The following is a 16,479-nucleotide window of genomic DNA, read 5'->3' on the forward strand; positions in this document are numbered from 1 at the left end:
GCCCTGCCTCTGACCCTGATGAGCCCAACCACAGCATCACAGGATGGTTTGGGGTGGAAGGGACTTGAAAGATCATCTTGTTCCACCCCCTGCCATGGGCAGGGACACCTCCCACCACACTGGGCTGCTCCAAACCCTGCCACTGCAGTCCTGCTCTGGGTTTCTGAGCTGCCATGCTGTGAAATCAAGTGAGGGGCAGCTCCCAGGGGGCCATCAGCCCCCTGGCCTGGCCACAAGAGACACAGCAAGAGAAGAGATGAGATGAGAAAGTGACAAGTGAGATTTGTACTGGCTTAAGTAACTCTTGTTGAAGAGTTATGCTAATTCAGTCTTTTACTCTCATCACTGCCAAAACTGGGGAAATCCAACTCCCAAGATACTTGGAGACATTTCCAGGAAAGGTTTCTGCTGCTATTCCATTCCTTCAGTCCAAGCAGCAACTCAGACTGCTGCTGGGAATTACAAAAACTCAATAGAAAAAGAAAAAGGGCAACTATCCAAATAGATGCATCATGTGATGACTGGGAAGAAAGACTGGGAGGGACACAGAAGGGGAAGACTGCTTCTCAGAAAGAGAGTTTTTGGAGAATAAAATAAAGCTCCAACCCAAAAGCAAAGGCAGGACAGGACAAACAAAACCCCATCACCCTGCCAAGAGAACCAGCTGATTTCCACTCACCATTGAAAGGGTTAATTTTCTTTGAGATTCGTAAAGAAATGGATTCCTTCAGGTCTTTCTTCTTCACACACTGAATGCCCAGGTTCTGAAAACTGAAGCATATGTGGCCAGATTTCAGCAACTAATAACATCTTCAGTGTAGACTATTAAATAAAATATTTGATTAGTGTGATAACATCCAGTGTCAGAAATTTTAAAAAAGCTTCTTTTGAGAAGGGTGTACAAGACCTGAAGAGCAAAGATGCTTTTTTTCCTAAAGTAAGGGCAGACACAGAAGGGAAAAAAATCCTAAAATAAAATTCTAAATAATTTACATTCTTAAAAATATGTATTTCTATATTAAAATTTATTACTCTGCAGTAAACCTACAGTGATTAAAAAGTAAGATACTGAGTTTGGGTGATTTATAATGACAATCATTTTTGTAATCAATAAACCTGGTAATTTGCATTAGTTAAAGGATTTGCTCTCCTGCTTTTATCAGGGAATGTAAATCTTGAACACTATTATAAAGGGGTTTTTTTAAACAGGTCAAAACAAGTTTTTAAATCTCACATAGTTATGGAAAAGTTCTGAAGAGCTCAGCTCCTCCTGATTTGCATAAAGTTCAGGTCGCCCTGATGCAGGAGGTGGGGGGAGTCCCAGGCAGGCTGACTCTTTCCCACATGGAAAAACCATGACATCATCAAAGCTGAGTGGATGAAAAGCAGGAAGTTAAAAAAAAAAAAAAAAAGAAAAAAGAGAAATAATCTGTGTTTCATGATGTTATAATAAGCTCTGAAGATGGGTTGTGCCAGGCATCTTTCTCCAGAAGTCCCAGCCATTTCCCTTTCTTTGAAACTCCACAAACCTTCATTGCTTCAGCAAAAGAGCATCTAAAGATAGTCTTTGTTCCTGCCAAGAGTGCTGGTACACCTCTGAACCAGCCTATCCTAGCAGGGTGTCAAGTTTAATCTCCCTAAACTCCCCTGTCTGTGTTCAGAGGCTCCCAAACCCTCTACCATCAGGCTCCACTTCCAGAACCTCTGCTGGCAGAGGAAGGCACAGGCTTCCTTTGCAAACTGAACATGGCATGACCCAGGGGAAAATAAAACACAGCAGCATCTCATCATTCACTACAGCACTCTGCCTTCCTGTCGTGGCTACTGACACTCACACTGGGACTGCACCTTGATGAGCAATCCCACCGCCACCTGCTCCTGCAGAAGTACTTTCTTTGGGGCTGGATCACAGCACACATCATTTCCCCCCCTCAGAACACCCACTGTGCTCCACAGATTGTTTGAAGCACACCTCCAAGTCCACAAACAGGGGCAGCTCCTCTTTATACCCCCAAAGGAAGCCTCTCATGCACAGGAGGATTTTCAGCAGCCCGAAATTGTCAGATTACCAATTTATTATCAATCATCAATTGTCAGTTTTCAAAGGCTGTGCTGTCACAGTGAAAGTGTGTGTTTAGCCATGCCTAGGCAGAGCTGGGGCAGAGGAGGAACTGCTGAGAGCCCCAGCAGGGCTCTGGGGTTTCACATCGATGGGCACTGACAGGAAGCAAGTGAGATAACGAGAAGAGAGAGGGAGAAGTAGGAAGAGAGAAGAAAATTAAAAACAGCTAAGAAAACTATGATATCATCCTTGCAGAGAGAAGAAACTAGGAAGTAAAAAAATCTGAGTACACAAGCAGCCCCACAAACTCTGACTTTCATAGCCTTGCCTTGATGTCTCAGCCAGGGAGGGCTCTGATCAACTCTGGGCAGCAGTACAAAGATCATTATACCACAGGCAGAACAAAATGCTTGGGAACTTTCAAACATGGGGAACTTTGAACAGCAGAAAGCAGAGTAATTACTCAGAGCAGCCCAAACTCTGTGATTAATAATTTCACTTCTATTGAGAGAAAAAAAAGGATTTCTGCTCAATTTGGGATGCTCAGCAAGAGTAGAGAGCCAGAAACACTATTGACAGAGGACATCTCCTGCTCACTAGTACTGGATGAGGCTTTTCTCCAACACAGACACGAAGAGAAGAATGTGAAGGTTGAGTCACCAGCCACAAAAAGGAAAATGACTTTAAACATCCAGATCCAATTATGGATCACACTGTTCTTTCATCTTAAAGCAACCAATGATTTGTTAAAAAAAATGAGTGTACCGATGCTGGAAACATTTCAAAGGGAATGTGTCGAGCCTCCTCCCATCAGGACCTCCAATGTCAAGCACAAAGCTCACAGTTTCACATTATCAATAACATGAAAGCAGCCCACTTACTATTCTGTAGGTAACTGAGAGGCTCATATCCTAAAAATATTGAGAATTCATGGATGGAGCAAACAAGCACCAGTGCTAGAAGCGAAACATGGCACTATGCCAAAGGACAGGATTTGATGCAAACATATAATGGAGATGAAACCACAATCTGCAAATAAATATCTGCAGAGCTTCTTGGCGTGACATCCTGCAATGGCCTCTCCAACAGGCTCGCCTGTGCCCCCACACTGAAGCTTGTGCAACCAAATGCCAAGAGGAGAAGCAATCCTCAGGGTCTGCCTGCACTCAGTGATGGGAACACAGGGCCAGAAAAGGAGTTAAGCAATCAGGCTTTCTGCTTTGGGTCAGCAGGCACAGAGTGAGGGGAGGAAGTGGGATGGGCCAGAACAGCAGACTTCCTTTGGCCTTGGCTGAGGAAGCTTGGTCTGAGAAGACCGAGGGGAAGCTGGTGAATGGATGGTCAGAGGAAGGTGGAAGGTCCTGCTGGAGTTTAGGATGCTTGCAAGTCAGGGTGCTTCGTGCCCCAGAACATGCTGCAGCACATCCCTGATCCCTTCAGCCTGGGCTGGATGCTGATCCCAGCCCTGATCCCTTCAGCCTGGGCTGGATGCTGATCCCAGCCCTGATCCCTTCAGCCTGGGCTGGATGCTGATCCCATCCCTGATCCCTTCAGCCTGGGCTGGATGCTGATCCCATCCCTGATCCCTTCAGCCTGGGCTGGATGCTGAAGAAGCATCTCCACTGTTTATTTCACCATCAGTGAAATAAATCACCACCCTCAAAACAGATGTGTCTTCAGCTCTCTCCTTTAATAGTGTCCTACTGACTAAACCCACGTAAACATGGAGTAATTTCAGCAACACCAACAGAATCCCATTGGCCTGAGAACTCTGTGTAAGAGCTACTTATGCACTGAAATATTCACCTGATTTTCTTCCCAGCTCAGTTATGCTTACCCCAAAGCAATAGCCTACTTCCATATTTCCTGCATTGCAAACTGTGAACCACAAACAGCTTGCCAGTTCTAAATTCCCTTCTCCAGCAATAATCACTCCATGTTTGCTGCAGCTTATTCTGCTTTTATTTTGTTACACGAGACCTGGTAAACTTGGAGGAAACACCACCAAATACAAGAATATCTCAAACACAGTTAACAGCACTGAGGAATGTCTTGCACACATCCTGAGTTTTCCTCTCTGCACCCACAAGCAGAGCCTTCCCTGGCACACTTACTCTTCAGAGCTGGGCCTGAGCAGAATCCATATCTTCAGTCAGAAAACTCCAACCCAAACAACAAGCAACAGCAGTGACAGCCACCAACACTCCCAGATGTGTCACAATCACTGTCTTCTAGATTATATGATACTCAGCCACTACAAACTTTCTCCAGAAAGTCCAAATACAATTTCCATGGAAGGTGTGAACTTCCCTCATCGCCATGAAGCACAAATTCTAATGCTGTTACCCTTTCTATTACTCATCATTTTTACATGTAGGAAAGAGTCATGCTCAAGAGTAAGATGTATTAATGAACAAGGCTAAAAAAAGTAAGTGGGAGAAAGGAAAAGAAGACAGACATTGGGGGAATGGTTGAATGAAAGAAAAGGGTGACAGGAAAGAAAAAGTACACATGTAATATCAAAAAGAGAAGGAAATACTTCCGGGGAAGTTCCCCAGGACGGATTAGTAAACTACAGCAAAGACAGCATTGTAATTGCTCTTTTAATCATTAATATGAGTTTCAAGACACACAAGATTAGCAAATCACTTGCACAATTAATCAAATTCCCAAGCAACAGCATTACTCACGACAGGACTCGTCGATCTGGCCCGAACTCAGCCTCGTAGTAGCCATCTCTGCAGTCTTTGCCAACCAGATCATGGGGGTGTGGCTTGTAGGGCTCATTCTTCGTTACCAACGTGGTTCTTATTTTGAATTTTCCAAAATAGTTCAGAATCTGCAAAAAAAATGTGGGATATTTTCAAGGTTTTAGGTATCGGCCCCCAGCTGTTACAGAAAATCAATTCTATCCTGAAATGCTCTGTGGAAGACACCAGAGCTACACAGGGGACCATACAGAAATGCTGCCTGAAGAACAAGTCTACCTCCAAAGATTTTAGGAAAAAAACTCATAAAACCTCTGGGATGAGGATAATACCTGTGCATGGAACACTAAGTAGTGAAAGAGGATCTTAGCAGATACAGGATAACATGACACAATCCCCTCTGAAGTTGTTGGGTTTTTCCCAACTAACTCTCAGATGAGTAGTCAATCTTACACTCAGGCTGGGCAGCAAAGTCTCAGGCTCCTACCAGAGCTCTCACAGCAGTCATCAGACAGTTCAATGCTCCTTTCTCAGGTGCATGAAAGCAACCTCAAGCTGATGGCTACCAGTGAAGTCACCGAGTGTGGGGGAGTGTAAAAGGAAAAAAAAAAAGGAGGAAAAACAGTTTGGCCTCAATTGTTTGACACATAAAAGCCTGAAAGCAAATACAAGACTTACTCAGGCAATGTTTGTGCAGAGGTGAGTTTTCCTCCTCCACTTCCCCTGCCCTATAAGTAACAGTCCCTCTCCTCCTCCTGAGACTCCAAGGATCCACAATGTATCCTTTTCAGTCAACACTTCAAATCTTTAACTTGAGCTGTGCTCTTTCACCTGTCATCATCTGTTTGCATCACTCTCCAATTTAGCTCCATTCAGTCTTCACACAAGCCACTGTAACTTTTTACCCTTAAAATGATACTTCCACTGCTCCTTCACTTTCTGCAACCATTACATCATTGCTCCCTCACTTTACACCCAGCCCCATGAATGTGAAGCCTGATCTAGCTGCTTTTGGTTCTCCAGTTCCCCCTTGATGTTCATCTTCATAACCACACCATGAAATTTAATCTCTTCCTGGCCTCTCTCTTCACGTTTCCATCTCGAGAGGGGACTCCCCTGGAACCCAATCAGCACTAAAGCCTCCCACGGGCTCCAGGGAGGCAGGAATTCACCTAGAAATCACCTGCTATCCGCACAATCAGCTCTGTCATCAATAGTCACCTTTCAAAAGAACAAACTTGGCCAGGCTTGCATGGTCACAAACCCATGTCCCACCTCCCCTCTGGGTTCTGCCTGGCCTTCATGTGCAGCACAGCTCAAGAAAAGCAGAATCAAGGCTTGATTCAGCCCATTCAGCTTGTGCCCTGACACAGACTGGGGCTGAGAGTCTGTGCAAGCCTCTACTCTTGCCAACAGCCCACACAGTTCCTTGTTCAATTGGCAGAGTGCTGAAAAATGAGTCTGGCACCATCTCCATTTCCTGCATTCCCTAACCAAACCCGGCACTGGGATAGTCACAGGGAACCCTGCTTTGCTTCTTCTCTCACTGATTCTGGCTGCAGGGCTGGAGCAGCTTCCACAGCTGCTTTTGTGCAATAGAGACTCACTCTGCTGCTCAACACGACTGCCAACACTCTCCTTCTCAAACCCTCCCTCTTAAAGAGCTTTTTTGCCTCAGCATAAACCATCTCATATTTCTCACATCTTCTCTGTCAATGTCCTGCTGTGATTCCAGAGACTCCATTTTGGGCTCCCCATTGGTTTTTATATGCTGGCACACTCTGCAAACACAGATACATAGCCTCTGCTCCTGGGCAGGAAGATGGCAAGTGCTCTTAACTTCCCATTTAAATTTGAGCTTTCTCCTCTAATCTCAGCTCTGACAGACTTCCTCAAGTGAAAGAGACAAAGGAAACACTGGCAACTTAAACATCAGAAAGGGGATCAGAAAGGATCTTCTCTTACCCTACCTGTCTACGGTCTCCTTTGTCCAGCCTATGAAAGCTGCTGCCCAAGTGGTTCCATTCCAGCTCTGCTGTCTCTGTCTTTGTCCCTGCTTTGGCACAGCTCTCAGGGCTCCCCTGAATCCCTCTCCATTCTGGATTTCCCAACCCATCCATGGTGCAACCACCCCACCCATCATCCCTGCAGATGCTCTGAGGACTCAGTTCCCTGTTCTGAGCTCATTTTGAAGTTCTGCCTTCACACACTTCATGCTGGTGTCTTTTTCAGAGCCCATTCTCCCCATCACGGGTGATTGTTCGCTTGCATAAAGCGCCTTCTTTCATGTTGTGCCCAGCAACCTTTCAAAGCCTTTCCACATTTTGTAGGCAAATTCCTTCAACTCTCCCCCAAAATTCATGCTGCAGTCCAAACCTTAAAACCAAACCCACGTCACCCAGCTAAGAAAGCAGAGCAGATGTGCACGCAGAGAAAGCTGCTAATGAATGGCTCCCAGCCCTGGAGTCTTCACTGCGGCCCCTCTAGCAGCACTTTGTAAACCACCTCTGCACCTTCTCCTCCTCCTGGAAACCAAATCTTTTCGTGACCAGGAGCAAGTAACTCTTTTCCCACTCTGCTGCAGCTCCATTTGCATGCCAAGGAAAGAATCCCAGAAGGAGAGATGAAAAGCATTGTATTTACAGTGCAGAGTCCAACACATAGCTACGAGCACACGGGCACTGCTAATTCCTGGATAAAAGCAGAATTTACCTGGATGGAAGGGAAGGACTTGTTGTTCTCAGTACTGCGTTCTCCTGGGATGCTGCCTGCTGATCTTCCCTCACATTTGTATCTGAAACGCATGCCCCTTTGCCTGGGTTGCTCAAATATTTCAATGTAGGGCTCAGGGCCACCTTCAAAATAAAATATTTTCAATGTTAGGACACAAGAGAGCTTAAAAAGCAGCAGAAGATGCAAGAATTAGAACTTCTAGACTTTTGATTTACATTACCATCCTTCCACTTGGTCTGAAATCCACTCGGTGGATTTCAGGAAATCCACTCTTTATTTTTATGTACATGCACATGTTGAAGCTGGGGTACAAGGAAAGAGAACAGATTTGGATGAAACATCCATGGTATCAACACCATGGAAGTAATTAGCAAAAAAAGACACCCCTCCCTCCATCTCTTCTAGAATTTAGCTTCTTTTAACCATTGTAGAAGATGTGTCTGATGAAAGAAGGTTTTATACTACAAAACCCAAATCATTACTTGGGATTTCTCAAATCATCATCCAACATTTTTAGGAATATTACAGTTCTAAGAATGGCTGTCCTCTCCAAGCACTGGTACTGTGAACTGCTGTGTTCTCTTAAGCATCCTCTGGAAGGGAAGATGTTTGCTCAGAACTCATTGATTTAGTTCCTATCAGAGTGCAGCAGAAACTACTCAAATTATGCAAAAAAACCCCATACTCCTAATGGATGGAAGCTCACTATCACTGTGAGCTCAAAAAATACCTGATTGCTCGTATTGAATTCTACATTTTGAGCTGCCCACCTCCCATGGGGCTGGTTTCTAGTTGCAGTATCTCCCCAGACAATGAAACCTCAGAAATGTATTGGGCAGCTGTCAGAAGGGAGGTTTTCAGGAAAGACAGAGTGATAGCTGAGAATAAGAGACAGCAGAACTCTTAAATGGGGGGGGGGGGGGGGGGGGGGTTAGAAAGACATTAACTTAGAAAGAGCCTAAGAACTCTTCAAGTGATGTTTTATTGCCAGACAGCAACAAGCTGTTTCATATATCTCACTGAGAACATCAAACAGGACAGTCAATCAAACAGTGACAACAGTGGGATGGCATGTGAAAAACAAACAAAAGAGGCTAAGTAAATATTGTTGAAGCTGAATCATCACAGTGCTACACAATCAGAAGAACGTAGCTTATGGAAATGTCTACTGAGCTCTCTGTCATCTTCACATAATAGCATCCTCCTCAAGCAAGGCTGAGCATCACAAACAAACAGACAGACAATATCCTGTGGCACAGCACAGGAAAAAAGTGCTTGGACTTCAACATAATAAGCAAAACAGTTATTAAACATATTGAAAGTGCTGAAAGGGTAAAAGAACCCCAACTTCCTTTTGCCCAAGGTCTGTGAATCCACAGCACACAGGTTTTGGCAAAGAGGTGGATTCCAACCCTAACTCCATAATAAAGGCTTCTCTTTTGTGCACCTATATTGGTTTAGGCACCTCTGCCAACACAAAGCTTGAACTTTATGCCTGGGATTTGTTGATCACAAAAGATTTCCAGTGCTGCAGCAGTTCATACCCAAACTAGGAAAATATTATAACCTAAGAGATAAAGCAATCAAGAGCAGCAGAGAAGGGATGGATGGAAAGAACGACATGTGAGACATCACCTCAGTGTGACCTGGATGCACATTTATCTGTCACACACCTACAAGCAGGGGTGGAACTGCATCCTCCACTGTGTGAGAGCAGCTCTTGGATGGGCTTCAACAACTGGAGCCTCTGCAAAACCTTCACAAGCACAATGCACTTCCACTTGGGACTGTGTTTGGGGTCAGAACCTTTGGGAACTGTGGTTCAGGACTCTTTATAGACCTTTCCAACAGTCAGTCAAATGCAGTTTCTAAACTGATCGCCTCCCACCAGGTAGATTTTAAGTAACTTTCTGATCACCAGCCATGAGCTGTCACATTAAATACACATTAGCCACTAGTCTAGTCTAGGTTCCTCAGGGGGATGGTCCCTTTTCTAGATACTTCCAGCTCTTTACCTAACTCTCCTTTAGATGAGCTTTGCATATTTTCTCTTTCTGGAAAACAAGCAAAAGGGAAGGGGAAGGCAGGCATTGATAACAAAAAAACCTAGAAATGACGTAAAGCTGGTTTCAGAGAGAGAGCAGAAGTCTGGGCTTCTCACAAAACCATGCTCACGCATCTGTGCACGGCTATTTTAACCGCCACACTTCAGCTTACTCCAGTGCTATTGCATTGATCAGCACAAATACAGACACGTATCCATTTATAAATTAAAAATCTGTGTTCAAGTTAAAACAACCACATTACAGCAAAGTGCCTCCTAATCTGGGAGATTCTCATGCTTACATAGCTGCCCAGCAGACATGCAGGACACCCACAGACATTGTGTATTTGTCAGAACCAGCCAGAGCCTCGCTGCTCACCACAAGAGCGCAATCACTTGAGGTCTTTAACTCTTGCTGCTTTAACCAACAATTTCCCTTCAGTTCTAGCAATGCTCGCTTGAGAGGGCTATTTTCTCACCTCTCAAGAGCCCTTTATTTTAAGGCTCTGGGCTCAGTGATCTTTACAGGGCTGTGGTTGAAACAAATGTCATTGAAGGTAAAGCCACCGCTCAGCAGCAGGTGTGTTTGTGGGAAAGTAAAGCTCGGTGACACAGCAGCCTCCAGAGATTAAACATTAAACTTCATTTTGTCTTGGCTGCCTCTCTCTCTATTCAAGAATCACGTTATCATCTCTGCTGTGATTATCAGTGTCATCATGTTTTGTGCAGAGAGGAAACACACAGAAGTGTTTGTGAGAGGTATTACCAGCACTCTGCAGCCAAGTGTCTGGTGTTCCCTATTTCTGTAAATCAGCAATGTGCTTGGAACTGGCACAGCTTAACTATGTCACAATCTGCTCTCTCTCACACACAGAGGTCTGTTAGCTCCCACACACACACTACAGACCTGCCCTCCTCAGGTCTTGCTTTGTATGTCAAACAAATGTGAGATACACCAAAACCCAAACTCTCACTAATTCTAGAGGAGAAACACACAGCTATTCCTATTTATTACCTGCCTGCCCACAACTACTCCATAAAGCATTTGAAATGGAAGAAAAAAATCTAGCTAATCCTTCATCTAAGTTCTTAAGCGTTTAATTTGTCTTTGTAATTAATTCTAATTGCCTATACACATGCTAGCAATAGAAACATTGTGCTGCACATTATAACCTGCCTGTCATTCTTTTTGTTATTGAATTGCTTTTTCCCCCTCCTGCCCTGAATACAACACTGAATAATTTTAAAACCTTCACAAGCACAATGCACTTCCACTTGAGACTGTGTTTGGGGTCAGAACCTTTGGGAACTGTTGTTCAGGACTCTTTATAGACCTTTCCAACAGTCAGTCAAAATGCAGTTTCTAAACTGATCACCTCCCATCAGGTAGATAACCCAAACTATCATATATAACTGGGACATTCGATCTCCTATATTCTCTTTAAAATTATTCTGTTTTAATAAACTGAATAATTTTAAAGAGGATATAGAAGATCAGGTGTCCCAGTTATATATGCAAGGAAAAGAGGCAAAAGCAATGGCAGCTCTGAGAGTTCAGCAAGGAAAAGAGGGAGAAGCAGTGACAGCTGTGAGAGTTCAGCCAGTTATGATCACTCAAGAACTGAAGGGTGTTTTATTCTCACATTTTGAGCAATACAAAGAGCAACAAAAGGACAATCCCTAAAACTCGGAGCAGACTTCCATCAGACCTCTCCATGACAAGAAACCTGTGAGAGTTTCAAGTTCAACACAGCCTGTGCCACCAGGGAGGAGGTGTGACAACCCGATCAAGGGCTCTGTCTCATTCCTTTGCTCCAAGCAAGCAGGCTCTGGGGGAACTGCCCAATTTGCCATTTTCTTGCAGGGCCAGGGGTGAACAGACTCTCCATCAACACCTGCATGTGAAAGCAGAGCAGCTGTGGGTCTTTGTGGAGATGTGAAAGTATCACCCGAAACCCTCCGGCCTGCAGGGAGACACAGATGGGAGAAGCGTCGCTATTTAACTCTGTCACCGCTCTGAACAAATCCCTGGTGGCACAAAGTCTGTCATTTCTAAAAAGCAAGAATCTGCAACACTTCAGGCAAAGCGGGAGGATGGCAAAGCTTTGTCACAGCACACCCCACCCAATTTAAGCAAAAGCAACTGGAACCGCAACACGATTTGATTTGGAAAAGCAGTAATCTACCTAGGGCTCCATAAACTGCACAAATTCTAACAGAGACCGAACAACGCTCGTGAACTTCCTCTTTACTATCGTGTTACATTACAAAACGGCAACTAAAAGAGAAAAAAAAACAACCGACAAAAGCTAGCTAGTACCAGGAAGTTATAAACTTCCCCCGCTGAAAAAATTCCTTATCTGGTTCCTAATTACACTGAAAATACATAAAGACACGAAGAAAAAAAAACAACCCGAAACTGCTCTCTCCTGCTTCATTGTTGCGAGTTTAAAATACATCATAACATTTAAAGCACAAGCCCAGCTGTTTTCTCCCCGCGTTGATAGCTGGCACACCTATATATTTACCAGGAGTGAAAGTTCATACCTTGCTAAGAGAGAACAGAACACACACTCATGTTCTGAAAAGCAGCTTTGCCTAGAGATACTATTCGAATTAGTATAGCCAAGTTTCAAATTTAGGGGCTTTTTTTTAACCCTAAGAAAGATACCAAACAGACGCCTCCCGAAACTCGGATGACAAACTCGGTTTCATTTAGCCTCTAGAAACTTAATTGCGCGTTTTGTTGTAATTACTCAGAGCAGGACCCCTTATCTGCATTACTTTTCATTTGTGCCATCACTATTTCTCATTCATTTGCATTCTCACAGCCGCGTTCCGATGTGAACGGGATCCCGATGACCACGACCCAACCTCTAAGCTTGTTGTCTCCATCCCAGACTGGGACCCGCGCGATTATTTAGCACCTAACCGCTCCCACCGCGCAATTTTAAGACCCATTTGGAACGGAACAGCCTTGTAAGCCATCCGAACGCCGGTTCGACCCCGCAGAGTAAACACCCGCCAAGAGATGCAGCGAGGGCGGGCGGGCAGCGCTCGGAGCCCCCCGCCCAGCCCGGCCCGGCCCCGCCGCCGCTCACCGGCCATGCTGACAGCTCCGCTCCGGCCTCTCGCCGCGGGGCTCCGGCCCGGGCCCGCACGCCTCGCAGGGACACTGGCACGGCCGCGGCTGCCGGGCTCGCCGCCCTTTTCAGGGGGAATTTCCCGTGGGGCGGGCGGGCGGACGTGCGCGCTGGGCTGAGGGGCGGTGCGGGGCCGCCCCTCGCCCCGCCCCGCGGCGCCGGGACAGGAGGATCGAGCCCCGCGGCACCGGCAGGCCCCGCTCCGGGATGGAGCTCCGAGGGGACAGCAGCAGGCACGAGTCCGTGCTGCGGCCCTGCCCTGCCCGGTAGCCAAAAGTACGAAGGAAAAGTTGAGCGGTTCTGATTCCAGAGCAGGGCAGGTACAGCGAGAGCTGTTTCGTTCCGAGGGCATCGCCCCGACACCCCCGCTCTCCTGCTCCACCAGCCTCGAGAGACCAAGCGCTCTCCTTACCCAGCTTTTTCTCGGTTCTATGGAGCCTGGTGGTCAGCCCAGGAAACGAAAAACTCCAGGCAAGACTGTACTGAAACCTTCCAGCACCTTCTAAGCCCCCCATGGGGTTTATAAGATGGACAAGGACAGACTTTTACCTTTTACCAAGCCTGTAGCGACCGGGCAAGGAGGAATGGCTTTAAACTGGCAGAGGGCAGGGTTACGTTCGATACTGATAAGGAATTCTTTACTGTGAGGGTGGTGAGGCAGTGGAACAAGCCTAGCCAGAGAAACTGGGGATGCCCCATCCTTGGAAGGGTTCTGGGCCAGGCTGGATGGGGCTTGGAGCAGCCTGGTCTAGGGGAAATCTTCCTGCCCAAAGCAGGGGGTCAGAACGAGACAGGCTTTGAATGCCCCTCCTAGCCCCCTGTGATTCAATAACTAAGCTGTACATAACTAGGGACAGACCAAGATTGCAGCTAAGGTAAGAAACAATCACCAACGAGCCCATTCACTCACAATGATCAACTCTAAATCTACCAAAGCTTTGGAGCATCCCACATCCTGCATCTTGACACAGCGAGAGGAAGCGTTGCTGCACACTGGGAACAACCCCGTGTCTGGACCAGGTGGAGAGGTCAGCAACAAACAAACAAATCTGGGGGCAAATTAAAAAACACCTGAAAAAAGAGGAACACAAAGGAACAGGAAGGCCACACCTAGCTGTGGTGTAAGGCTGCTTAGTTACCAATAAAATCTTTAATCTGGTAGCGGAATAAACTGTCCTGTGTGAAAATGCAGTTAAATCAATTAGTATCCCTGAAAAAGAAAGATTTACAAAACGACAAGAAGAGCCTGAAAGAACACTCAAGTGAGGTACAGAACCAATAGGTTTTTGCTTTTTTTCCCTACTATCCTATTTCTAAAGCTAAGGTTATTGGGATGTACACAGAGAAATGAAGCACAGCTGAAAATGCTGTTCTATAATCTGCAAATTCATACACCAATCCATGTAACTAAGCAGAAGCTGCCAAATGCTTATTATTCTTCCTGCTCTGTAGTCCATCTCAACAAGACTTCTCTTTACAACCTTAGTTTTGCTCAGCTATCCTCATATTTCCTATAAACAAAAATTATCTATCTTTCTCCACCCCACAAGCAAAATTTTCCTTATTAAAGATTCATGGTTTGTCACATGATAGGATTGTTGCACCCCTGTCAAACTTATAACTGAAATTAGAGTAGAAGAATCCTAGGGAGAACACAGAATAATCAAAATGTCTGTGACATTAGCCTTAGATGATTGAAGAGAAGAAAAACTACATTATTCAGATGTTATAATAAAATAATTCTATTGCTGTGGCTTAGTTTCTTGCCAGAAGAATGTAATTTCTTATTTTCTTTCCCACAAAAAAGCCAAAACAAAACAACACAAAAGATATAAACCAGCAATGCCCTAAAAGTATAAGAAATTCAGACTAGACTTTTACATCTTCAGGGACTTCTTGGATCATCTATGATTGATTATGTACAATAAAGCAGGTCTAATGTTTTAAATCAAACTTGGACTTGACCTACACAAGCACACGTGAGCACAAAGCACAAACTGACAAAGAGACCACAAATAAAATAAAATTGTTCTGCTCTACAACAAAGGCAGCAAATAGGAAAAGTGCACAACCCAAACTGTCTGTGCTAAGTGCCCCATCCAAGCAATCAGCTCATCAACACCTCGTATTAGAAGATACTTCAGTGTTTAAATTGCTCACCTGGTGGAGGAAGTTTTGTACAAATCTTTATTCACAGGGCTGAACAGCCAGAGAAACGCTCCCAATTTGAGGGCATCCCCGCAGATCACAGGAGTGAGCTGGACAGGATTTTTAAAAGGAAAGGGGAGCAATTCCTGACGGATAACTGAAGCTGTAGATGTGAGGTTTGAGTTTGGATGTAAACTTAATCTAAATACTTTCCCTTACTTATCTTCAGGCTGGTTTTCCAAATCTCTGATAGTAAAACCTGTGACATCTCAGAAAGAATGAATTTAGTTTCTCCCCTAAATACAGTTTATATCCCTGGTTCCCAGGTATTTCAGCCCATGACACTACTGAGTAAGCACAGACCAGGGAGACTGTGGCTCAGAACAGAAGTATCCCCTGATTTCTTCAGAAGGAAAGTGTTAGTGTAGGGCACACAATCCAAACTGATGTGAAATTAAGGGCAGTATTCCAGGCAATACAAATACTGTGTTATGACTAAAACATAGTAAACATTCCCTACTTTTCCCCAGCTCTTTTGAACTCTACCTCTTAGGGCTTGCAAGAACAGGCTACTCAAAGATAATCCTTAAGACTGCACGTTTGAAATTGGGGTGGTATCTCACATACACAGCAGGGTCTTTGGTACAAACTGCTTCTTGATGTTATTTTAAAGAAAAAATACAAATGGCTTGCACTTATAGCATCCCAAAAGCTTTATCTCTCTTCCTTCAAATGAAAACGACTTGTGATTAAACAACCAACCATGTGAAGAGTTTAATAGTGTAAAATCTATGAGCTCCCATCATCAGAATACACAGACTAGATCTGGCTCAGGAGGATCCAGAACAAAGTGATTGGAGGAAGGACAGCACGAAAAGGAGATGCTTTCTTGATGGTTTTTCTCTAGCAGTAGCCATAAGCCAATGGCCAGGGAAAAGCACAACAGTGGGACAAAATAACCTTTCAGTTTTTTTCAGCAATCACAGTCTAAAACCAGCACAGCTGTTTTTATAAAACATTCTATGGAAATTAAGAAGATTTCCCAAGAAAAAGGCAAAAACCTAAGCAAATGAAGAGGCCTTACTCAAAGCTGTGCAAGCAGGAGGATATTCCTCTATTCCTGACTGCCCTGTATGCAGCTCTGCTCTGCTGCTACTGGAATCCCTGGCCCAGGGATTATCCCGGGAGAGCGAGGTGAACTAGAGGATTGCAGTACAGCTTTGGCAATCACAGAAACCTCGTCAGCAGCTGCCACGAAGTGTAAGAACATGTCACAGCTTTGGCTATACGCAGATCTCTGCAAAAAGCAGGACGGAATTCCCCTCCTGGAGCATTGCATAACAAAAGCCAGGTGCTTCACTATTATTTTTGTCAGCTGACTTTGGCTATAGCCAGGGGCGAGATAGCAGAATTCTTAGGCCAGTCTGATCCAGTGCTTCACTTCCTGTCTTCCAGTTAAAGCAAGAGTTTTAAGATCCCATTTCTCTCCACTTATCAAGTCCAAAGACAAGTCCCACCCTCCTGCTTTTCACTGGCTGATGCTCTAGCACAGTTAACACCTACATTGCTTCAAGGAGTAAAGCTCCATGTTCTGGCAGGGAGCTCCATGGGGCAGGCAAGGCTAGAGTGGAGAGATAAAAA

At 44.9% G+C, this 16,479-nt stretch overlaps 1 protein-coding gene across 1 annotated transcript in view; it reads right to left on the bottom strand.

The window, feature by feature from the left end:
• The window catches only part of REL (REL proto-oncogene, NF-kB subunit), a 29,274-nt gene extending 16,505 nt beyond the window's left edge, over nt 1-12,769 (bottom strand). Inside the window, exons 1-4 of the mRNA XM_059468554.1 lie at nt 12,649-12,769; nt 7,483-7,625; nt 4,753-4,901; nt 680-771 (exon numbers count right to left, since the gene is read on the bottom strand). Of these exons, the coding sequence (XP_059324537.1) occupies nt 680-771; nt 4,753-4,901; nt 7,483-7,625; nt 12,649-12,655 (391 nt within the window). The 5' untranslated portion in view covers nt 12,656-12,769. The remainder of the gene's footprint in view (nt 1-679; nt 772-4,752; nt 4,902-7,482; nt 7,626-12,648) is intronic.
• Between the last annotated feature and the right edge of the window lie 3,710 nt (nt 12,770-16,479).

The sequence above is a fragment of the Ammospiza nelsoni genome, chromosome 3 (assembly GCF_027579445.1).
Source record: "Ammospiza nelsoni isolate bAmmNel1 chromosome 3, bAmmNel1.pri, whole genome shotgun sequence".
NCBI lineage: Eukaryota > Metazoa > Chordata > Aves > Passeriformes > Passerellidae > Ammospiza > Ammospiza nelsoni.